The sequence below is a fragment of the Orussus abietinus genome, unplaced genomic scaffold, assembly GCF_000612105.2.
Source record: "Orussus abietinus isolate OABI.00-Male unplaced genomic scaffold, Oabi_2.0 scaffold186, whole genome shotgun sequence".
Taxonomy (NCBI): Eukaryota; Metazoa; Arthropoda; class Insecta; order Hymenoptera; family Orussidae; genus Orussus; species Orussus abietinus.
Window position 1 is genome coordinate 43,529 of NW_019394344.1, and position 25,295 is coordinate 68,823.

General features: G+C 39.7%; 1 protein-coding gene across 1 annotated transcript; it reads right to left on the reverse strand.

Annotated features, from left to right (window-relative positions):
• Window positions 1-1,987: 1,987 nt before the first annotated feature.
• Window positions 1,988-23,939, reverse strand: LOC105700186 (somatomedin-B and thrombospondin type-1 domain-containing protein). The gene is made up of 5 exons (XM_012426244.2): window positions 23,632-23,939; window positions 10,086-10,283; window positions 8,773-8,836; window positions 3,569-3,636; window positions 1,988-2,734 (listed from the first exon to the last, which is right to left on the reverse strand). The coding sequence occupies exons 1-5, from the start codon at window positions 23,864-23,866 to the stop codon at window positions 2,526-2,528; spliced, it is 774 nt and encodes a 257-aa protein (XP_012281667.1). The 5' UTR covers window positions 23,867-23,939; the 3' UTR covers window positions 1,988-2,525.
• Between the last annotated feature and the right edge of the window lie 1,356 nt (window positions 23,940-25,295).

Here is a 25,295-nt window from a genome sequence, read left to right on the forward strand (position 1 = left end):
AATGCACACCGGCTATTCGCTCGAATTACTTGGGGCGATTCGAAATTTCACGTCAATCCATCATGCGCCACTCTCGCAAGCTAAATTGTTCAAAAACGTGTCTTTTAGCTTTTTACAATTTTGCAAAGGGAAGTATAGCAACGCCACCGAATATTTCGCTAGCTGCTTAATTCTAGGTCTCTTGAAAAGAAGCCTTCCCTCAGACGTTAAGTAACTCTCCACGTATATTCTACGTATAAGAATAGTTTCTATGTCAAGAAAAATTCATTCCACGGGGCATTTTAATTCCAATTCTTTTTTAAATTGAGAATTTCACGTGAATATGTTATTTTAAATCTATATGATAATACTTACATTTCCGTGCCGCATCTATGCGGCGGCCATATTGTTTTTCTGCTCTTGTTGTGGATTATAGCAAATGTTATATATATTCCGAAATGTAACATTTGTGCGGTTATTTTTAAAAGTGGTATAAGTCCATTTATTCATACATCGAGATATCTAAGGGTTTGCGATTGAATTAATTTAAAAATATTGGCAAACGTTAATCGATTCGGGTGATGTCCTTAACCCTATAAACCCGTTAAATTTTATTACGCAATAACACTTATTAAAATTGTTAAAGAAAATAAACGATTATTTAGCTCCAAATGGACCTATTCGACATTCCAAAAAAATATTTTTGGGATAACATTTTATAGTAAAAATCCTTTTGATTACTTTATCAAGAAATCGTGCTCCATTGAATGTATGATTATAAATATAAAAAGAGGATATTTATAACTTACTAAAATTACCAGTAACTCATTTTCTTCCCCAAAAGTGGACTTATACCACTTTCCAAAAAAAGAACCGCTCATTTCCGGGATTGGGATTTTCGGGAAAATGGATTGAATGCCGATTGCAGGAACAATGACTCGATTGTGTTTGGCCTTTTCTCGAAGTGGCCGGGAAGCAAGCAATAGAGGAAATTGGCCGGCGGACTCGCAGGACGGAAAGAGAAGCGGCGGGGGTCGACACACCCGGGTATCGTAAATTTGTCGAGATATCGAACATCGTGGCTGGCAAATCCCCGGTGTGGTGGCGACCATGTTGAAATTACGGGAATGGAGGCGTTGGCGATGCCGGCTTTGGTACCAAGGAAGGGTCGATTCTCCGTTGGTCCCTAGACAAGCTGTATTCTGACAGTGACGTGATGTACAACCACTCGCGTGTTCGTGTACAGATAATCGCTACACGCTTTCTGCTGATTAACTGTGAGAAATTATCTGGGAAAGACGTTAAACAAAAGTTGAGATTATAAATCGCGCTTATAAAATAAACTGGACCCTTAAAATCGCTTCCTTATTCCGGTACTGAAAAAACATCAAACATATGTAAAGCAAAAAATGATTAGATTTCACCACTTTTTAAAATTATCCGGGATGTTTAGCCCGATGTGTCAAACTGGACAGAGAATGTCGTTTGCTGAATTTTTGGAATGAGTAATCTCAACTTTAACCAGGTTATCGAGATTGGACTATTTTTTTTGCGTTGTTTTTTTTCAGCTATGAACGAAACCGATTGGTACATTTAATACCGAGATGTGCAATTTTTAATATTTCACTTCGCTTGGGTTGCTTGACATTTTTCCGTCGTGATATAGTAGTCTATATTCCATTCTGTCCAGTGGGTTGTAAGTGACGAACGACATAAACATGATGTAACTATATAAGCATTGAACGTAAACATAAATACAAGTCTGGTTACCTTGGCGCTTGACTCGTTAAGAGTGGTTAGAATAGAATTGTTGATACCGAGGATGTGATACCTAAGATACGAAGTAATCACTTCCTGGGTAAGGTATCTTCTGACAAGGAAATGGGTATATAGGCATTGAATGTGCGCGTATGTGGTACATAAATGTATACGTACTGGTGCGTGCTCTTTATTGACTAATAGCAACCTCAGCACACAAGGCATTGTCAGTACTGATATGTTTGCGGTCGACATGATAGTCTCAAAGGAGAATGTTTTCTGTTTTCCTCTTTGATACCGATACGCAGTGACGTTCTCCAAGATGGCGGTGACCATCGACGAAAAGATGCTTTACTTAATCCTGTATCCATACTTCTGGTGGTATCTAAACATACGCATGTCGCCGCACAGAGACCGCTTAATGTACGTACATTGTGAATATTTACGTTTTATCACACCAGTATTGTTTTATATATTCGTATATTCATATGTTATATGTACAATCGATCAGGACGAACAAGCAACTGTTGCATCGGGATAACCTAATTCGATCAACTTGTTGATAGGTTCGTTCGCGTATTTACAACCACAGAAACGCCAGAGAGCAATTGACAAGCAATATTGGAATCAGCAATTGTCTTTCCGTGGGAAATAATGGAATGATCGAGTAGCCATCGGCGGAAATCGAAACCTCGCCGACGCGGATTCGTATCAGAGATACTTTTCTGCATCCCTCGTTCTTGTTTATTTCTTATCGAGGAATTTCAATAGATAATTCATCTCCAGTACTAAGCTATCACAAAATCGGTGCCGTTTTGACAAGCTGCCGACCTGCTGTCGTTGGCCATTTTTTCAGTTGACAGCCATTTTCCGTGACAATGGGCTTGCACGGATGTCAAGAGACGCCATCTTCCTATTTCAAATTTCCCGGGGTTCAGCTGGTCTTCGCATTGTGACGTAACTGCTTCATGCCCACATTGCACACACACGTGGGAGCCTAAACAAATGAATTAAAGCGTTCAATCCTCCGATTCGAAATTTTAGTTCCCGCCCACGTGCACCTTGTTGCACGGTTTATAACTATCTTTCGCCATTAGCCGGGGCAGTATTGGGAAACGATCAAGAATAATAAAATTTAACGTATATTGCGAAGCCGGGAAGAATATAGCAGGGGATATCTATGCATCGATAACTACAATTACGATCGCTATTATAAACCTCCACCCAAAGCCCCTTTTTATTTCCAAGATGGCGGCGTTGTATTCGTTATAACGTGGCCACGCTCGAACAGGTTAACTGCACGTACCAAACCTTTCGATTAGTTAAAAAGATAAGTGAACAATAGCAATTATGTGTCTTGTTCTTGTAAAAAGCTAATTATTACGTTTTTCTGGCAACCTTTAGGTAATTTTCTCGATAGAAATGCAAATGTGCGACGGCGAGTCGCGACAAGTGAGGTTAGCGCAAAGAAACGGAACTCGTTTAAGGTAATAATCGTTCTGGTCGGAAGTTTACAAGACGATACGATCGAGCGCACGCGTAGTCAACGCGGTACTTCTAGAAGTTGCATAAACGAGATTAAATTGCACAGAGGCGTAATTAGTTGCAGCGGCGCTTCAATGGATGGTACCAAAGAGAAGATATTCAAGAAGGATAGTTTGGCTTCAAATAAGAAAGTATGATAAGGAAGTACCTCGATACACTGTAGTAGGTAGGTAATTAAGATAAAACAACCTCCTAAGTAATTTTCCCCTTTTCGCATCGGCGAAATGAACGTTGGGTGAGCCATTGTACAATTTTATTGACGATTTCAAATGACTCCATGACTTACCCTCGGTTAATATCAGATGATCTTTACAGGCCTTGGACGCTCGCAAAATAGTGAATTCCGCAGAGTACCTGGGAAATGCAGGAAAATTGAGATTATGGTTAATAGTATGCTGAGTTAATTGTTATTCTAGGTTGTGAGTCATGCCAAGGTAATCTAATATGATTAGATTGATTAGGTGGATGTATTGCCGTAAGTAATGGTGAATTCCGCAGAGTACCTGGGAAATGCAGGAAAATGGAGATTATGGTGAATGGTATGCTGAGTTAATTGTTATTCTAGGTTGTGAGTCATGCCAAGGTAATCTAATATGATTAGATTGATTAGGTGGAGGTAATGCCGTAGGTATTTTGGCTTGTCCCTGCTCGGACGCCATGGTGGTCCTCTGACTACGTTTCACGGTTGCCATGTTTGCAGACATTTCAGCAATTGAAACATGCCACTGGGATTAATCTAGTCCGTTGTACGTCTCGAAATTATGTCACCTTCGCGCAATGCAAATATTGTGTTTTATAAATGAAGAATGCGCTCTTGATGAATTAAAAACATTAATTTTCCACTTTTTCTTGTCACATATTTATATACTACCATCCTCGTCGCGGTTTCTTTCGCGATATGTCAATGGAGAATTTGAAATTTATAAATGTATGTCACTTAATAAATTTTTATATGCAACCCCACTTTGGGGTTGGTTAGGGAACATCCTGAAATTTGTTTTTAGGTATTTATACGCATACTCCTATTAAGTAGAAACAAAGTGAATATCTCAGCGGGCTTCGATGATATTAAGAAATTTGCAAAGACACATTTTACCTCTGTTCATTTTTGTTATGGGCTGAATTTCGAAAATTTCCGTCTTAGTGAGAACCTATGTTACGAAAGGAATATACCCTCCAGATATCACATTTCTTGGCTTAACAGTTTCGGCTGGACGATTATTAGTCAGTTAGTCAGTCAGTCACCTTTTTTATACATCCGTAGATTTTTACATTTATGTATAACGGCTATGTCGTTGAAGAGGATCGATCCTTTTCTCATTCAGGAACTTTAGAACAGAATTCCTGATATTCAGCGGTGATTTTCACGCCGTTAATCAGCTTTAGCGTGGTGCAGCCACGCGTGCAACGAGCAAGTCGATTTTCAGAGTGCGACATTAAGTGCTCCCGGCGTAAATAATCCGCAAACGACCGACACGTGAAAACTCGGCAGACCGTTAACGTGCACGATAAAGGGTATCTCAATGAGAATCTCAAGGAGCACATTCGAGAGATCGAAGGAAGCTTACGTGCTCCATGTACTCGAATTTAAATGGCGGGTTCATGCAGAACCGAACATGCCGAACAGTCGCAGTAAATAATAAAGAACGTTTCACGTCGGCCATTCCTCGGAACTTTCTGGAAGCATCTGCAGAAGTAATGTCTTTAAACAGCCTAATGACTTGCAATAAGTCTCTACGACAGAAATTCCAAAGAAGTTAACATCAGGTGGCGCACTGAAAAGTCCTTAAAACTCCTTCAAAGTACTTGAAGAGTCATTGAAATTAATTTCGAAAACTAGGGAACGTTCTACATATTTTCAACGTCTATATGACATATACTTATGTACTAAAATGTTTCCAAGATTTATAATTTGAGGACGATAGCATGATTACGGAAGGAAATATTAAGCTTCATTGTTCCGAGTCATACTCGAGTCGAAATTTTGATTTTGTGTACGTGTTAGATGGGTTTCTAGACAATATACTTTCATTTTTGTGGTCCTTTTTTTAACCTAAAACAGTGGCGGATATTTCCATATCTTCTGCTTCTAGACATAAAGTAGGACTTCGTCGATATTAACACATTCGCGACCGCTGACGTGAATTCACGTCTTTCGAGGTTTGACGTTGACGTAAATTCACGTCTTTTTGAGGTTTGACGTTGACGTGAATTCACGTCTTTTCAAGGTTGACGTTGACGTGAATTCACGTCTTTTCAAGTTTTGACGTTGACGTGAATTCACGTCTTTCTCCAGATTGACGTTGACGTGAATTCACGTCTTTTTCCAGATGGACGTTGACGTGAATTCACGTCTTTCTCCAGATTGACGTTGACATAAATTCACGTCTTTTCAAAGTTCTATTTCTGGTAACCGCTGACGTGAATTCACGTTGTTTCAAGTTCTATTCCTGTTTGCCGCTGACGTGAATTAACGTCATCTTAAATTCTATTCCTGATCGCCGCTGACGTGAATCACGTCCATAACGATACACGATACAAGTTTGCGGCAACCAGTTTGAGAATTTCATTATTTTCGCCGGTACTCAGTATTTGAAAACGGAAAAAATTTGCCGCTCGCGAATGTGTTAAGTAAGATGTACAAGGTTGAAATTAGGAGCTGAAGAGTGAAATCGTATGAAAAGACGCTTACTTTGGTTAAAAGAGGGGCTAAAATTCCCACTCGGGTGAATTTCTAAAAAAAACCTGTTTTTTAGGTCTACGAGCCTTATATTTTACCACGCAGATGGTATAAACGCAATACGAGGTGCCGGATGTAATGGATAAGCTTGATGCGCGGACAGCTTTTATTTCCGGTGCGCGCGGTCGGTGACAAAATTCTGGATTATTTGGTCCCCGTAGTGACGGAGGATGACCGGCAGTCGATAAATAATTTTCGGGGGAAATAGAAGAGAGAATCCGCACCCTTCGATTCAGGAGGTAGGGGAGCCTCCGATTGATTTACAGTGTGGGTATAAATTTCGCACGAGGCCGCGAAAACTTCGTGGCCACGAAGATATTCCGGTGAAAAATGGCGGCGGACGGGAACACGCGTCGAGAGCGTTCGATCTCATTATTTTAATGGTTTCTCTTGAAAACGTTGAAGAATTTCCGCGCCTCGGGGGTAGCTTTACCTATCCCGAGGAGGAGAATTTGCTAACGTACGTTTCCCACGAGGAGGACGTAACGTTTAAGTCGAATTCTATACGTGCGGTTCCTAACGAAGTGCGGGACGTTGATTGACGGTACGTGATTTGAAACCGGAAAAGAATGGCCGCCACGACGAGGAACTCATTTCCGGAATTCGCTTACAACCAATCAGGGAGAAGCACGTAACGCAAAGGAGTATAATATTCTTAAGCAACCCTAAGAAGAGTTTTTTCTAGTAACGAGAATATTAACTCCTCGATACTTTATCATATTTCACGGATTCTGAAAAACAGATTTTCCATGAAAATCGCCATGAAGAGCCAATAACCACCCTTTATATAAATATCTGGATCTGGGTACGATTGTAGTCTCGTGTAACCAAAAGTGCACAGGGTTCGCAATTTCGCCGACAGGTGGAGGTCGCTCCTCGGCGTCTATACACGCGGTGCATACATTTGTTTAGGTTATGTGAGTACCCGGTGAAAAATACTGACGTCGCGCTTGGAAATTCAGATTTATACTCGAGCCCGGGGCCGTGAGGGTCAGAGGGGGGCAAAAGCGAATGATGGAGATGACCCCACGAGGAAAGGACACGAACCCTGGACGCAAACGTGGCGCCGCCTGGCGGAACTTGGCGAACTACGGCGCTCTCCGTGTACCTATTAGTCTCCGCACAATGTTGACTCGAACTGACGCGATCTGAATTATGGCCTGGTGGAGAAAGAGGACCTTCGATAAGCAGCGATTTGAAAACCAGGGGAATTTTTATTTCTCGAGAGGTGGCTCTATTACTGTGTACGTTTTTTTTTGCAGATTCAACATCTGTGTATTGCCGATCGTGGAAACGGGCGACGAGTGGACTCATTGCATGTCCCCGGGGAAGAAAAATCAACAAAGCGGCCTTGTTTTGGAAATATCGGACACGATGAACGGAACCATCTTATTTTCTCAACTGCTAGGGTAAGCAGAACGCGAGTTGCCGACCGTCTCAAGCTGTTTCCTCGGTTTTAGCACTTGGCTGAATACAGCGTCGGTGAACATGCCCCGATTAGCAAGAGACCTCGGCAAGAGGTGCCCGCCGCCATTGCTCCCTAACAGCCGAGTAGAGCTTCCTGCTGTTGCTGCATACAGCTGTTTCCTGCAGGCGAAAAGGTAACCTAAGTCCTGGGTACGCAACAATAGACAATGACCCCTGAGGAAGCTGTTGTGTGGTGGCTTCCTGCTTGGGAGCAGTTTGGGATGGTATCAACGTTGGATGCTGCACCAGCATCAGCAACGCCATGAAGCTTACAGCGTATATTCGGCTCTGTTGCGAGAAGCATGTACTATTTAAACACAGGAGATCTGGCTTAACGAGTGTACCACAATTACCACATCAGACCGCGTTAAGTTCGGTAGATAGTGTACAGAAACGTAAACTCAAAGTGATATGTAATTTAGAAATAAATGTTGGAAACCTTTGAGTATTTTCATTTTGGTACATACAGAGTGTGTTGGCCAAGTAGTAGGGACTCGTTTTTTTTTCTATAAACGTTTCGTAGTGCTTTGTCTGTTAAAACTGGTTCAAATGAGACAATATCCAGCGTGATATTAAACAATATCTAAATAATAAGCGTACTACTATAACATACTTGCCTAAATTCACCTTCCTCAATTCTCTAATGAAATTAGAGAGAACCATGTGAAACGTAATATTTCCTTAGTTTCTATGTACCACCTGTCTAGTAATTACTTTGAGTTTCTAATTGCTAACGAAAACGTTACAAGCTTTTTAATGACTATAACTAGATAGCTCCTATTGTTTTTCGGAGTATTTAATTACTACTCGGGTAGATATAGACTCGGCTAAAAGAAAGATGTCCGCATCTGCGTCTTGGAACGAACGCTGTTAATTAACGCTGCTTTAACTCGTTTCTAATCCCAACACCTCTCGTGATAAATGGATACGCGGCGGAAATTTCCGCATAATAGCGGAAACAGCTTCGCACTTTCGTCACCACATGTTGCGTACGCGTAATTCCCGGACGTTGACGCGTGCATGCGCAGGAGTCATACGTGCATACATACACTTCATAGCCCCATAGAAACGCGTGAGATCGTTTATGCGGCTGAAGTGCGTTTCCGAGGAAACGTCAAGCGCGATCACTGGGTGTATGCGCTAATGACATTGGGTACCCACCGTAAACCTAACTTTCTGCATCCGTTGGGTCCCTCGATTCACTAACGAATCTCGTACTTTTCAATTTACCCCCAGTACTCCATCTACTCGATATGCATGCACCTCATGCGTGCGATACTTACCCCTCAATGAGTTTCCGCGCGGAGTGTGGGCGAAAACTTTCCGCAGGCATCAGGAGAACCGCGTCTGAAAAATGTTGAACCTGTGTAATTATGCGTGTGTAATTATTCTATAAAATGAATGTAACAACTTCTTTCAAAAATTGTCGAGGATGACTTCTTAAAAGAAATTAATCCAGTGCGTGGAAATTTACTCGGGATTATTTTCGCAGGATGTCTTATCGAGTGGGACATTGCGAGAAATTTGTGTCCGATGTAAATATTGTCCTCTTGCTTTGAAGTTTTTTAACACATTCGCGACCGCTGACGTGAATTCACGTCTTTTCAAGGTTTGACATTGACGTGAATTCACGTCTTTTCAAGGTTTGACATTGACGTGAATGCACGTCTTTCGAGGTTTGACGTTGACGTGAATTCACGTCTTTTCAAGGTTGACGTTGACGTGAATTCACGTCTTTTCAAGGTTTGACGTTGACGTGAATTCACGTCTTTCCAAAGGTTTGACGTTGACGTGAATTCACGTCTTTTCAAGGTTTGACGTTGACGTGAATTCACGTCCTTTCAAGTTTTGATGTTGACGTGAATTCACGTCTTTTTCCAGATTGATGTTGACGTGAATTCACGTCTTTTTCCAGATTGACGTTGACGTGAATTCACGTCTTTTTCCAGACTGACGTTGACGTGAATTCACGTCTTTTCAAAGTTCTTTTTCTGGTAACCGTTGACCGGAATTCACGTTTTTTCAAGTTCTATTCCTGATTGCCGCTGACGTGAATTCACGTCATTTTAAATTCTATTCCTGATTGCCGCTGACGTGAATTCACGTCATTTTAAATTCTATTCCTGGTTGCCGCTGACGTGAATTCACGTCATTTTAAATTCTATTCCTGATTGCCGCTGACGTGAATCACGTTCATGGCGATACACGATACAAGTTTGCGGCAACCAGTTTCAGAATTTCATGATTTTCCCCGGTACTCAGTATTTGAAACGGAAAATATTTGCCGGTCGCGAATGTGTTAATCATTTCTACAGGTATGGCTTCATCGGAAGAATAATTAATTGTGTTGTCAATTTACTACGGATAATTTTCGAAGGATTTTTCATAGAGTAGGGCGTTGTATGTATGAGATATTTGCATTCGATGTAAAGGATATATCCTTTGCGTTGAAGTTTCTTCACAAGTTTTGCTGGATTTTTCATGAATAGAAGTTTATATTTTACGGAAAATAATCGTCTTTGCTATTTATATTGATTTTGTGCAAGGGAATGTCAAAAAAAGGTGTTATTAGGTAAATGTTTTGTGAAAGGGAAACCTTTAGAGCGGTGTGCATGACTTCTGCGTCGACATCCTTCAAAGCCTTGACATATTCTGGACTGCTTGATTTGCGGACAATGTTTTCCGCCATTTTCCTCGGGACCAACAATAGTGCGGCTCCTCCTTTGAATTCCTGCCCCACATTGATTGTCGCAAGCCGACCACGTACTCCACTGAGTAACGCTACAATCGATCACTGAAAGAGAAAATTGCCTGAATTTCATTATGAACCGAGAATAGAAAAAGAAAACTCGATCCATTTTTTCCTCGTCTTTCCATCGCGATATTGTTAATAAAAACCTAATAATACTCGCAAGTATTTTCAGCGGAAAAAATAAGTTTTTATTGTTCTGTATAATTCAGTATCATTTCTTGCAGCCGGAAGTTGATGTTCATAATTCTTGATTGGATCGATAATGGTAAAGCTAGAAAATGGCGGTGATTTCGAGAGAATATTTTATTAAAATATGTTTTAAATCCGATTCTTTCAGCGATCAAGTCGGTGTTGAAATATCTCGGGGTCTGTTAAAGACAACTTCCGGTTGGATTTCAGGGTCAGGATTAGCTGGCAGTTCTCCAGGAAAGCTCCTTTAATTACGAGCTTCGTTACCACCCTTGTTGCGTGTCCCCGACACGGAATTCTGGCTCCTTTTGCTCCCTCCCCGTTACTCGGTTATCCCTTTATCCTTGCTTTCCCCGCGTGTACTTTTATTGTACTCAGCCGAACGTGCCTCGGTTGAGGTGTCTCCAATCCCGCAACTCGGTAACCGAGAAAGAAGTCGTCTTTTCTTTCCGAGGAGGAGGAATAAACGAGGCGTCTCCGCCTCGTTTTCCCGAAATAATGGAAATCCCAGGATTCGCATTTGAAACATTCGGGAATCGCGTGTATGCTCAATGAAAATTGTAACAAAGGAATTATTTAAAATATAGATCATCCATTACTATCGATGAGATGTCTGGTTTAAATTTTTTGAGAAAGAAATTTGCGTCTTCGCCTCGTTTTTCCGAAATAATGGAAATCCCAGGATTCGTATTTGAAAAATTCCGGAATAGCGTGTACGCTTAATGAAAATTGTAACAAAGTAATTATTTAAAATATAGATCATCCATTATTAACGATGAGATGTCTGGTTTAAATTTTTTGAGAAAGAATTTTATGTCTCCACCTCGTTTTTCCGAAATATTGGAAATTCCCGGATTCGCATTTGAGAAATACGGGAATCGCGTGTACGCTCAATGAAAATTGTAACAAAGGAATTATTTAAAATATAGATCATCCATTACTATCGATGAGATGTCTAGTTCAAATTTTTTGAGAAAGAAATTTGCGTCTCCGTCTCGTTTTTCCTAAATAATGGAAACTCCAGGATTCGCATTTGAAAAATTCGGGAATCGCGTGTACGCTCAACGAAAATTGTAGCAAAGTAATTATTTAAAATATAGATCATCCATTATTAATGATGAGATGTCCGGTTTAAATTTTTTGAGATAGAAATTTTTGTCTTCGCCTCGTTTTTCCGAAATAATAGAAACTCCAGGATTCGCATTTGAAAAATTCGGGAATCACGTGTACGCTCAATGAAAATTGTAGCAAAGTAATTATTTTAAATATAAACCATTAATCGTCATTAATAAGATGTCCGGTTCAGATTTTTCAGAATTCTGGTATATTTCCTCAAGAATTAAAGCAGATAAGTTCTAGCAAAATAAAATGTACCTTGATGTCGATGATTCAGTGGATAAATATCCTGCAAAATGGGTGACTCGACCAAATTAGCAATTTAAATGATCAGGATAATTCGCGCCATTTTGAACACGTCCTGCTTACCATCAATACAAAGTTAAACGTTTTGTTCACACAGATCGATGCGCGGAGGTTAATTCGCGAAATCTCGTATATTTTTTACGGATTTTTCTCGGCCTTTCCGTGACCCGATATTTTTATTCCGAATTTTTATCCGCATGTTAATGTTCGATTCGATATCGCTGCGAAAGCTCATACGCGAAACATTGTATCCGGCATCATTGGATTGCATTACACCAGGAAACACATTCCCCACCTTTCTACAGTTCCGCGAATATAATAACATCGTTGTTTAATGTCCAGGTCAAAATGTTTGATTCCATTTACGTTCTCCAAAAGTGTTTTACTGAATAAAATGCATTTTCAAAGGATATTCTTTTTCAATAAATAAATACCGTTCAGATTCATAATTTACTCTCGAAACAGAGTTAGGTCATAAGAGTGAAGTTTAATGGCGAGACCAAGGTGAAACATTTTTCCACTTTTCTATATTTTCGGAAATAAAATAACATCCTTGTTTAACGTCCAGGTCAAAATACTTGATTCCATTTGCGTTCTTCAAAAGAGTTTTACCAAATAAAATGCATTTTCAAAGGATATCCATTTTTAATAAATAAATACCGTTCAGATTCATAATTTACTCTCGAAATAGAGTTAGGTTAGGTCATAAGAGCAAAGTTTAATGACGACACCAAAGTGAAACATTTTTCCACATTTCTATATTTTTGCAAATAAAATAACATCAGTGTTTAACGTCTAAGTCAAACTACCTGATTCCATTTGCGTTCTTTAAAAGTGTTTTATCGAATAAAATGCATGTTTTAAGGATATCCCTTTTTAATTAATAAACGCCATACAGATTCATAATTTACTCTCGGAGCAGAGTTAGGTTAGGTCATAAGAGCGAAGTTTAATGGCGAGACCAAGGTGAAACATTTTTCCACTTTTCTATATTTTCGCAAACAAAATAACATCCTTATTTAACGTCCAGGTCAAACTACTTGATTCCATTTGCGTTCTTCAAAAGTGTTTTATCGAATAAAATGCATTTTAAAAGGATATCCATTTTTAATAAATAAATACCGTACAGATTCATAATTTACTCTCGGAGCAGAGTTAGGTTAGGTCATAAGAGCGAAGTTTAATGGCGAGACCAAGGTGAAACATTTTTCCACATTTCTATATTTTCGCAAATAAATTAACATCCTTGGTTGGGAAATAACGTCCAGGTTGAAATCCACGATTCTATTTCCGTTTGAAAAATATCCTTAATGAAATGGCTTGTAAAAGAGAATTCTTTGCATAGATAACCACTAGATGAGTTTACTCTCGGAGAAGAGTTAGTTCAGGTTACGAGAGCGCAGTTTAATGACTGGAGGGTGATGAAGAGCGAACGAATTAGTACCGTCATTGTCTTCGGATAAAACCCGATCGAACTTCATCGGTCTTCAGGGGTTGGGGTGTGAGAAGAGAGGAGGTCGAGAAGATCTAAGACACCCGAGAGGTGGTCGTTAGGTCTTGCACAAGGTGAGAACCTTGGAACGTTGATCAGGGTGGATGTTGGTACGTTTCGAGGTTCCGAAGGCGAAATGAACGGAGGAATGCGCGGAATTCTCCCAGGAAATCGCGGCGGGGAAGATCCAATCGAGAGGAAATGACGGAAGGCGGATGGAGGACCAGATCTTGACGAGTTCCACCGGAAGTGGGATCAAATTGAGGTTCTTGGCCCGGGAGTCGCGGATCTTCCAGAGATCCTGTGGGATCGAGTCTATTGCAACTTGACGGTTCATTGGACCAATGGAATTGGTTCTTCGGTTGGCTATCAGTGACTGGGAGGAATGTATGGAACTATTTGGACAATGCTTCATGCAGTGAAACGGAATTCGGTGCATGATGAAGGACGAAGTGCGTCTTCTGGGTCCTGACTTAGGTGTAGATCCCATCGAAAGGACCTTATGCAGAATACTGATATCATCTCTTCCCTTATCAACGATGTATATACCGAAATTTCGACAACCAGATCTGATTCTCTGCATCCTTTGTCGTGTAATCAGCACATAAACGGTATTAACTCTGCTCTCTGGATATAAATTGGCAGAAAGATTATCTAATCTCTCACATTTCCCGAAGATGTACTCGGAAATGCGTACCGAGTGAAAATCTTAATTCCGAAATTCCTGAGAAATTTATACGATTTAATTATCACGGATGGAAATCTAAGGACGAAGTGCGAATAACTCAAGAGTTGATTATATTAATCTCTTGAGGATTGCGATGCTTCATTCGAGGTTACCAGGGTGCTTTATAATCAGTGCAATTCGGTGATTAAAAAATAACGATCTAGTTTAAAGTTGATCTAATTTCCCACATTTGCCGAAGATGTACTCGGAAATGCGTACCGAGTGAAAATCTCAATTCCGAAATTTCTGAGAAATTGATACGATTTAATTATCACGGATGGAAAATCATTTTTATGCATACCTTCATGTTAAGTTAGACATGGTTATTGGGGGGGGTGATGAGTTGATTATATTAATCTCTTGAGGATTGCGGTGCTTCATTCGAGGTTACCAGGTTGCTTTATAATCAGTGCAATTCGGTGATTAAAAAATAACGATCTTTACCCTCCGTGCAGGTACACGAGCCATAAGAAATTGATACCATTTAATTAATCCCGACGAATAACTATGGCTGAAACATTATTTTTAAAGACATCTTCATGTTAAGTAAACAGTGTATGGTTATTAGAGGGTGAAGAGTTAATTCTTTTCATTTTTCTCTGTTCATGCTTTGTAATGAGTGCAATCCACTGAATGCAGAATAACGATCCTTACATTCCGTCAACATACACGAATCAACAGAAATTTATATGGTTTAATTAACAGTGAAAAAAAAATTGATTTTACTGATATTTTCAGGTTATGTACAAAAGGTATGAGAGCTTGGAGGGTGAAGCGGTACTTATATTTATTTTTTGAAGATGCGGTATTTCTTCCGAAGTCTCCAAGATGCTTTATAATGAATTCAATCCAGTGGTTGGAAAATTTCGAACTCACCCTCCGTGCACTTATACGAGCTACGGTAAATTAATAATATTGATTTAATAGGGAAGAAAAATAATTTTCAAAGATGCCTCCATGTTATGTAATTAAGTTATCGTTACTAGAGGGTGAAGATTTAATTCTGTTCATTTCTTGAAGATTGTAGCGCTTTTGCCAAGGTACCTACAATGCTTTGTAATGAGTGCAATCCAGTGAATGCAGAATAACGATCCTTACCCCCCGTGTACGTTCTCGAGCCCTCGAATTCAGCTCGGAATGATGATTCCGAGGATGCTGCGCGGTTTTCCGCAGATAGTTAATTTCCGCGGCGTAGTTATGCGCTGAAATAAGGCCGCCTCCGGAAAATTGGGGCAAGAAGAGGGAGTAAATATCCAAGAACACCCCAGGAAGACATTACATTTGCCTCAACGGTTGAGGCAATTTTCCGCAAAACTACCCTAGTAGCACAAAATATTTGTCCTACATTTTCTATATATTCAACGAATATCGTACATCTATAAAATATTTAGCAGATATTTGAAATATTTGCGAAACGNATATCTTCGACTGAAATCTACAAGAAATCTTAAAAAATCTGTCGCTTGAGATATTTAGCAAAGATTACAAAGGAATATTTCGAAATTATTCTATACTACTAGGGTTGTTTCATTTGTTCAGTTCGCTCACCGAGGAATAATTCCGTCCCTGTGCGCCCCCACTTTCCATGGCGATTCGAGGCAACAGAGGATTTAACAACTCTTTATATTTCAGATGTGGGAGAGGACTGCTTTCTCGGCAATTTGTCGCGCTAGAGAAACCTTTCCACTTATTTTCTCGGGTTTCTCTTCCGACCAAAAGTAGTCCTCCGCGGCACGCCTGCCGAGTGCTCTTCGGCCCTCCCCTGCCTCATCCAGGGTTGCAACCCTCTGGGCTGAAATTCACGAGTGCTCTTCAATTTCCACCCCGTTGACACATGAAGTGGCCGCTTCGGGTGGGAAAAGTCTTCCGAAAAATTTAACGAAGGTCCCCAGGTGGACCTCGACACGGATGCGGTGGCGGCGAATTTTCTCATCCCTAGAGGGAAAAATCACCCCTATTCGTCTCGACTTGACTGAATTCACTCTCATAAAATTCAGTTTCGAAGTCACCACATACAGGCAGATCCACTCCACCTTGTACGTGTAGATTCCTCGTACGAACTCAAATAAAAAAAAAAATAAAAAATGTTGCATTATCAATTATGTTCCCTAGAGGGAAAAATCACCCCTATTCGTCTCGACTTGACTGAATTCACTCTCATAAAATTCAGTTTCGAAGTCACCACATACAGGCAGATCCACGACTCCACCTTGTACGTGTAGATTCCTCGTACGAACTCAAATAAAAAAAAAATAAAAAATGTTGCATTATCAATTATGTTCCCTAGAGGGAAAAATCACCCCTATTCGTCTCGACTTGACTGAATTCACTCTCATAAAATTCAGTTTCGAAGTCACTAGATACAGGCAGATCCACGACTTCACCTTGTATGTGTAGATTCCTCGTACGAACCCAAATAAAAAATAAAAAAATAAAAAGTGTTGCATTATCAAGTATATATTTTACATCAAATCAACTTCTGTGGAAAAATGTAAGCGACTTTAAAATGATTGTACCGACGTCTTGAATAATATGCAAATTTCGATTCCGGAGAAACAATATATAAATGAGTAACTTTTTATGTTTTATGGGCGCGCGAAAATAATGAACTTCCATTGGTCGTTTTTAATGCTCGATAGTTTGAACATGATTAATTTTATATTTTGTCACACGACATTTTTTTATGGGAGTTCCTCGATTTAACGAATTCTTTTCCCGCCTGTGACTTCAAGTTGCAATTCTTGCTTGTCCCTCTCATTGTCTGTCTCAGCTTGGATAAATTATCCAGAGATGTGACATAAAATGGGAGAGGTAGAGCGCCAAAGAGAGGAATCCAATTTTCACTTCGTTGACTCACGAAGTGGCCACTTCGGGCGGGAAAAGCCTTCAGAAAAATTCAACGAAGATCCCAAGAGAACGGGCGGTGGTGGAATTTTATCGTCTAAGAAGGGAAACTACCCCTCTTCACTTAAATTTAACAAAATCCAAATTAATGGCAAATCAATTTCTCATTCCATTTACAGTGTACACGTATTTATACACGTAGAAAAATGATTGGTTAAATTAGTAACCGGACAACCAAATATTTGGTTGATATGATTAATTTCGTTGGTTAATAACATTTCATTGATCACGCCAAATATTAAAGTGGTCTGATCCACTCGAAACTATTTTAATCTCGCTGCACATTCTTCGAGAAGAATATTATTTATAAAAATGTATAAAAATGTATCATTTATAAAAATTTTCCCGGTAAAGGAGAAACATTGTTTCCTCAAAAATGTGTTATCACAGCATCCTTCGCCCGCGATATGAGCGACATATCGACAAAAGATTACGACTTCACTGGGGACAGAGGCTCCATATCTACTGATACTCTAGAAACATCGTTAACTAAAATATTTCATAAAATTAACAAAACTATTTAACCCGAATAATTTTAGTTGATCGAAACAAACGAGTTTGGTCAAGTGAACTAAAATTCGGTTCACACAACCAAACTGTATTCTGAACTGAACCAAATGCGCTCGATCAAACGATTTTTTTTTCAAACAAATCAACATTTTTCTTAGGTGTATACATATAAAAATTATTCAATTTGAAAATGTTTACAAGTATCAGCGGCCGTATTTTGCAAGGGACTTTCATAAGAGTACTTTTTGGGATCCTACAATTAAGTTCGTCCGCTTATCGCCTCCGTTTTCAAGATAGACCCTCTTGCTGTTTGTTCCAGCTTGAGTAAATTATGCAAAGAATGCGACATCAAGTGGGAAAGGTAGAGTACCAAGGAGAGAAATTCAAGACGGCAGAGGTGAGTCCTGAAGAAAAGGAATCGTTTTCCGCCCTTTCTTCCCCTCTCCGACGTAATCGGACGTAATTCCAAGTGTCCCGTTTCCGGTCCCGGGCGAGTGACTCTTTCTCTCCATTTCCTACTTCCTTTCTTTTCCTCGCTTTTACTCTCCTTTTCTTCCCTTTTCCTTTCTTTACCCCCTTTCCAGTCCTTTTTTCTCCCTCGTCGCATTATTTCCCGAGTACCTTGTGTCACGTGAACTCTTATCGACCGAAAGCCTATCCAGAGGCCTAAAAGTTCCCGATAAAAAGAGAAAGTCTTGTCACGAGGAAGCGATAACTCTAATCGTCGCCAAGGGTCTTGTAAATCTGCCAGATTTACATTTTTCTGCTTAATCTCTTTCTCTCTCAAACGTCACTTTACATGCACTTTTTGCCGCATTTCTGGTTTTTGCACTTTGCAAACTGACGACGTACTCGCTGTTAGTTGTTATTAATTTATTCTCGATTAATTGAAGTGCCTCATATATTGAAATATAGATACGTCATATGGTACGGAAATCTATGATTGCATGTTATGTTACAGAAATTCAATGAATTTTTAAGGATTAAGGCATTATTTCCGCGGAATGAAATTACGAAAATTTTTAATTTTTTCAACAGTTTTTCTTTTCTTTTATCCCTTGGATTTAATTGCTTTCGCGCTTTCGTTGGAATTCGTTTCATTTTATGAAGAGATTGGACGAAAGTTCGACTGCTGGGCTTTGGTGTGAAATTTTAACGTTGCTGTTATTTGTTCAAAAACACCTGGATTGGCTATTGTTTGCAGGAGAATTTACATAATAATTAATTAATGAACTCGAAAAGGCGCATTTGTCATATTATGCTGCCCGGAGGAATGCGAAAAATATTCCAGACAATTAACTCGAAAATGTGCATAACGAATTTGAAACAATGGCGGTACAATTTTAAATGTTCCCCGTGGAAAATATTTTCCAAAAGTCGGATCGGGAATTTTCTCATTCGGGAAAGCGCACTGATATTAAGCTAATTGCAGTCTCCTATTCGGAATTCATGAAGGGTTTACTTTGTGACAAAGTCCGCCGAGGGTCATTGAGTTATTAAAACGTCATCGATACTGCATTCACTAATGATCCGCCAGAAAATTCGGCCACTCGGAAACCTTCATACCGAGGAAAATTGAAGAATTTATTTTCAACAATCTGAAGGATTCTACAAGAAAAGTCTTTACATGGATCCTTTAAATTTCTTACAGAAAACGTCCAAGGCAGATATTTTTCTACGTCTTTAAATTTAACAATTTTGCAACATTTTCGAATAAGACATTTTTCATCCCCCTAGACTGGAGGCAAATAAACTCCTTGTACTTTTCCTCTTGAGTTACTTGGCGAGTAATTCGAGATCAAGGATTCCGAAGAAGATAATGAAATTCTCTGCAGGAGGAAATCCGGAATGCAAAGATGCGAAACCCCGCAAGTATATCCTACTAGAAAATTTATGTCGACCGGTCTCGGGGCGACGTGAAAACGGCTTTGGACGAGTCCTGCGGAATATTTTGAGCAAGTCCTGGATCGGGCATTTTCCAGGAGAGCTTTGTATCCTCGAGATACTCCGGCGCTGATCCTTGCGCGCTTTATTTCTCCGGTCGGCGGTGATCCACCTTTTCCTCGAAGGAGAGCCATAAATAAACTGAACTTTTCCACGTCTGGCTCAACCCGCCGTAAGAATTCCCTTCGTCTGGAATAATTCTGGAGAAGGCAGGCTTCCGTAGGTAGGTCCTTTGGAGGTCCTTTGCGCTCTTTCGGGGAAGTTCACGCCCGAACGGCCAATCCTGGCGTCGCCGAGTGCGAAAAAGGAGTCGTCCTACTCTCTGTCTTCCCTTCTCCTTCCATTCGGGATTAACTTCCCTCAGGTGAGAACTTTCCCTGATCGATAAGACTCCCGAGCGAGTTCGATCTCGAAAAGGAAGAATCCTTTAAAAGTTCCCCTCGCCTTTCCGGGCGCGAAGAAACCTTCCGCGGATTGACTCGATGAGTAAAAGCTCGAGAACTTGTCAAAGTGCAACTTTTTATACGGAAAAAGAACTCGTCAAAGTGCTACTTTATTTACGGTAAATCGTTCGCATGAAATTTGTTTGAAAAATTCTTTTTTTCACGGCTCTCTGAAACTCCACGTCGCTACTCGATCGTTATTAATTATTGACGTCTATGTTCCGCGGATTGACTCGATAAGTAAAAGCTCAAGAACTTGTCAAAATGCAACTTTATATACTGAAAAAGAACTCGTCAAAGTGCTACTTTATTTACGGTAAATCGTTCGCATGAAATTTGTTTGGAAAATTCTTTTTTTCACGGCTCTCTGAAGCACCACGTCGCTAATCGATCGTTATTAACTATTGACGTCTATCTTCCGCGGATTAACTCGATGAGTAAAAGCTCGAGAACTTGTCAAAGTGCAACTTTTTATACGGTAAAAGAACTCGTCAAAGTGCTACTTTATTTACGGTAAATCGTTCGCATGAAATTTGTTTGGAAAATTCTTTTTTTCACGGCTCTCTGAAACTCCACGTCGCTACTCGATCGTTATTAATTATTGATGTCTATCTTCCGCGGATTGACCCGATGAGTTTTTACTCATAGCTCGAGAACTTGTCCAAGTGCAACTTTTTATACGGTAAAAGAACTCGTCAAAGTGCTACTTTATTTACGGTAAATCGTTCGCATGAAATTTGTTTGGAATATTATTTTTTTCAGGGCTCTTAGAAACACCACGTCGCTAATCGATCGTTATTAATTATTGACGTCTATGTTCCGCGGATTGACTCGATAAGTAAAAGCTCAAGAACTTGTCAAAGTGTAACTTTATATACGGAGAAAGAACTCGTCAAAGTGCTACTTTATTTACGGTAAATCGTTCGCATGAAATTTGTTTCGAATATTATTTTTTTTCATGGCTCTTTGAAACTCCACGTCGCTAATCGATCGTTATTAATTATTGACGTCTATCTTCTTCGGATTGACCCGATGAGTTTTTACTCATAGCTCGAGAACTTGTCAAAGTGCAACTTTATATACGGAAAGAGAACTCGTTAAAGTGCTACTTTATTTACGGTAAATCGTTCGCATAAAATTTGTTTGGAAATTACTTTTTTTACGGCTCTCTGAAACGCTACGTCGCTAATCGATCGTTATTAATTATTGACGTCTATCTTCCTCGGATTGATACGATGAGTTTTTACTCATAGCTCGAGAACTTGTCAAAGTGCAACTTAATATACGGAAAAAGAACTCGTCAAAGTGCTACTCTATTTACGGTAAATCGTTCGCATGAAATTTGTTTCGAATATTATTTTTTTCATGGCTCTTTGAAACTCCACGTCGCTAATCGATCGTTATTAATTATTGACGTCTATCATCCTCGGATTGATACGATGAGTTTTTACTCATAGCTCAAGAACTTGTCAAAGTGTAACTTTATATACGGAGAAAGAACTCGTCAAAGTGATACTTTATTTACGGTAAATCGTTCGCATGAAATTTGTTTCGAATATTATTTTTTTTCATGGCTCTTTGAAACTCCACGTCGCTAATCGATCGTTATTAATTATTGACGTCTATCTTCCTCGGATTGACCCGATGAGTTTTTACTCATAGCTCGAGAACTTGTCAAAGTGCAACTTTATACACGGTAAAAGAACTCGTCAAAGTACTACTTTATTTATGGTAATTCGGGCGTATGAAATTTGTTTCGAATATTCTTTTTTTCACGGCTCTCCGAAACGCCACGTCGCTAATCGATCGTTATTAATTATTGAGGCCTGGATACACTCCAGTACCGGTAAAACAATTTTAACATCGTGATGTAAACAGTACTGCCCTGTGTTTTACATTAAGTGCATTTTGAATTTTCAGTTTGATCATTGCGTTTGTTTTTCGACGATCTTGGTTCATGAATTGTATGCTATAAATATGGGTTTGGGTTATATTAAAATGTATTTATTTTCTACATTTATATCGTTGATCTTAAAATGAGTAAATTATTTGTTTTAAAATTTTCAATTTACATTGTACTTCTCCGTTGTTCTCATATTGCGGCTTGCTTGTTTCGCCGAGCGCAAGGCATCAAAAATGTGCAATGTGCTGCACGTGTTACATTCCGCAACACTGCAGGTTGGATATTTATACATACCCATGGTCATGTTTTGCAATTTCGTAGGTACTCTTTTACGCTCTACTTCGCCCGATACACTGTAAATAATCTTTTTTTTTTTTTCGTTATTTCGTGGGAAAGTTTCGAGTGGACAACTCGAACGGCGCAACTCAGAATTCCGGCGCGTGAATTTGGATCGCGTTTCCACCCGAGTCCAAAATGGAATAAAAAAGAGAAAATGAACTCCATATGAAGCAAAAATGTGTGTAGAGCAAATTCCTTATTTGTAATTCCCCTATACAGTGTAGAGGAAAAATTACCGTACAACGCTTTACCTTAAAACATTCGAACGTTCGTATAGGAATTTTTTTTTACCCAATTAAAAGCGAAACTCAAACATCTCTTCAAGGCAAAATTAAAAACTTGACTCGTACACCTCGGTTCAAAATCGAGTATTTTCCTTCGACTTCCTATATAATTTCACGCGGCAAATTCAAAAAGAAGGAAATGTATCACGGTTCAACTTCAAGGGCCACTCGTCATGTCACAGTCGCGTTTTTCCTCTCTTATGAATACTTAAAAAATCGAAAATCTCAAAGAGCGCGAGGGAACTTGGTTTCCAATGAAAACCATGTTTACTTCAGTTACTGCACATGCCCTGTGAAAACTGGAAAAAATTCATCTTTCGAGCCACTTTTTGCGTTTTTATTACTCCGTATTTCCAGGATCGGCGTTCTCCAAAAGAGACCACCTCAATCGTACACGTAAAAAAATATTTGGTTGAATAATAAAAATTCATGTTGTTACAGCCATAGAATATGGTTTTTATACGGACAACCAAATATTTGATTGACGTAACTAAATTCTTTTGCTAATAACGTTTGGTTGATCACATAAAATATTAAAGTGATTTTGGTACATTCAAAACCATTTTTACTCTTCCTGCATATTTTTCAAGAAAAATGTTTCTTTTTTAAAAATAATCAGGGTAAAAAAGAAACTTGGTTTCGTGTAAAAAAGTGTTACCATGGGCAACGTATCAACAAAAGATCCCAACTTCACTTGTGAGAGAGGCTCCATGGCCACTCGCCACCAAGCGGATACGCAGGGAACTTAATATTGTTTTCTTAATTTTATTTAATATCTTATTGTTAATCGATTAAGATATTAAATAAAATGAACAAAACAGTATGACCCAAACACTTTACTTGATCGAAACAAATGAATTTGGCCAAGTGAACCACAACGTTCTCTGAAATGATCCAAATGCAGTCAATCAACTGATTTTGTTAAATGAACCAATTTTTTATGCGTGCAGAAAGATCTTCACCGCAGAACAAATTCATTTGTGAGAGAGGCTCCACGGCCACTCGCCACCAAGCGGATACGCTGGGAACTTAATTGACAAATATATTAAATAAAATTAAGAAAACAATACGACCCAAGCACATTACTTGATTGAAACAAACAAATTTGGTCAAGTGAACTAAATCGGTTCGCTCAAGCAAAACCTTCTCTGAAATGATCCAATTGCAGTCAATCGACCAATTTTATTAAATAAACCAATTTTTTAATGCGTGCAGAGAGATCTCCGCAAGTACCTCCGCAAGTCTGCCGGAAGTCGTCGCAGCAGTCGCCGAGCTTAAGACAGGCGTGATCGCAGTAACAAGGTTTATCTTTGGGGCCCTCGATAATGGCATTCGGAGAAGCCTTCTGGATGACACATCCAGAGTCCCTGCCTTGACAGCAGAGCTTGGCAGCGCGACAGCTGCCAGCGGAAGTGGGCCCGACCAGCCAAGCCGCCATCATGATAAGAGCCTTGATAACATCCCACATGATCCGTCGATTTCGCTTCTTTCTCGATTCCACTGGTCCCTCCTGTCTCTCCTGCTTCCCTTTCTGTCCCTCGAGGAGCTTTCACGAGCTGTGTCGGCGCAATGTACCCGTCGCAGCTTCCGGCAGAGTCTGCATCATGTCGCACGTCATCCGGAAGTAAGCCGGCGGCGTCATCTCTTCGCCCGAAGACGTGACCTCGAGGATTCCCTTTTGACACTTCCTTCCCCCAGAAATCCCTGTAAACCTGCACGACCGACGAAAACCGAGCCCTCTATTATGAAATCCAAGGGGAAATTTCGACGCAGGAAGCGTCAAATGTTCAGCATATTTATTTCATATATCCCACTCGACTCTGTACCATGATATCGATACGTTCTACAAATCTCCCATGATGTGTAAAAGCGTCACTCACTACACGGGACTAAAACCAAAATACTGTGGATTAATCTTTGGGTAACGGTTTAGCGTGTTTTACTGCTTTTGAAGTTTACCTTAATCTTGATTACGGGCCACCATTAATTATGTAATATCTTGTATTATCGGGCAGATATTTCCCTATCTTTCGTTTTCTCGGAGTCGGGAATTTTCTGTATTTCTATCCCTGGGTTATTGAGATCTTGGGAGATGTAGGGTGGCTTGGTGGGGTTGGGCGCGATTTTTCGGAAGTCGGGGGATTTTAAATTCGCGAATGTTGGAGGTCGTCGCGAGATGCACCGGAGGCTCCTCCGAGCGATCGCACCGACGTGGACGTACTAAACCGCGGCAAGGTTTGGCGCCGCTCTAACGGCGGCACAACATTTGTGGCGCATGCCCTAAATTCGACACCAAACCGTCCTGTAAATTTAATGCCGTTTTATTGTCAGTACCTTGAACACACTTCAATATGATAAGAAAACCTAATTGCATCGTAAATCTACCCTGTTAGAAATATTGGTTGGAAATATAGTATACATGTAAGCGAAATTTTTTGAAAATATTGGGTTGGCAACTAAGTGAATGTGGATTTTTTAATATCATCATCGACAAAATCCGCAATCGTTTAGTTGTCAACGCAATACAATATTTCTGTATTTTTGGTACAGTTGTATTCGAGATTTTACGGATATACGAGTTTCAGAGAATAAGTATATTAAATTTTGAAATCTTTTGTGTACTCGATCAAATCTTTGGGAATTTATAGGCATACAACATTTGTGGTGCACGCCCTAAATTCGACACGAAATCATTCTGTAAATTTAATGCCGTTTTATTGTCAGTGCCTTGAGTACGCGTCAATATGATAAGAAAACCTAATTGCATCGTAAATCTACCCTGTTAATAATATCGGTTCGAAATATAGTATATGTTAGCATATATGAGCATTACAAAACAAAAATTCTTCAATGTTTGCAGAAGACGGGTGAAGGGATGTTTTTCAGTCAGATTTTGC

Excerpts from the sequence above, each read along its gene's own strand:
- LOC105700186 (XM_012426244.2), bottom strand. The coding sequence starts at position 23,866 with ATGTGGGATGTTATCAAGGCTCTTATCATGATGGCGGCTTGGCTGGTC. Across the intron at positions 10,284-23,631 it reads CTTCCGGCAGACTTGCGGAG|TGATCGATTGTAGCGTTACT; the intron begins GTACTTGCGGAG and ends TTTCTCTTTCAG. Across the intron at positions 2,735-3,568 it reads TCATCTGATATTAACCGAGG|GCTCCCACGTGTGTGTGCAA; the intron begins GTAAGTCATGGA and ends TCATTTGTTTAG.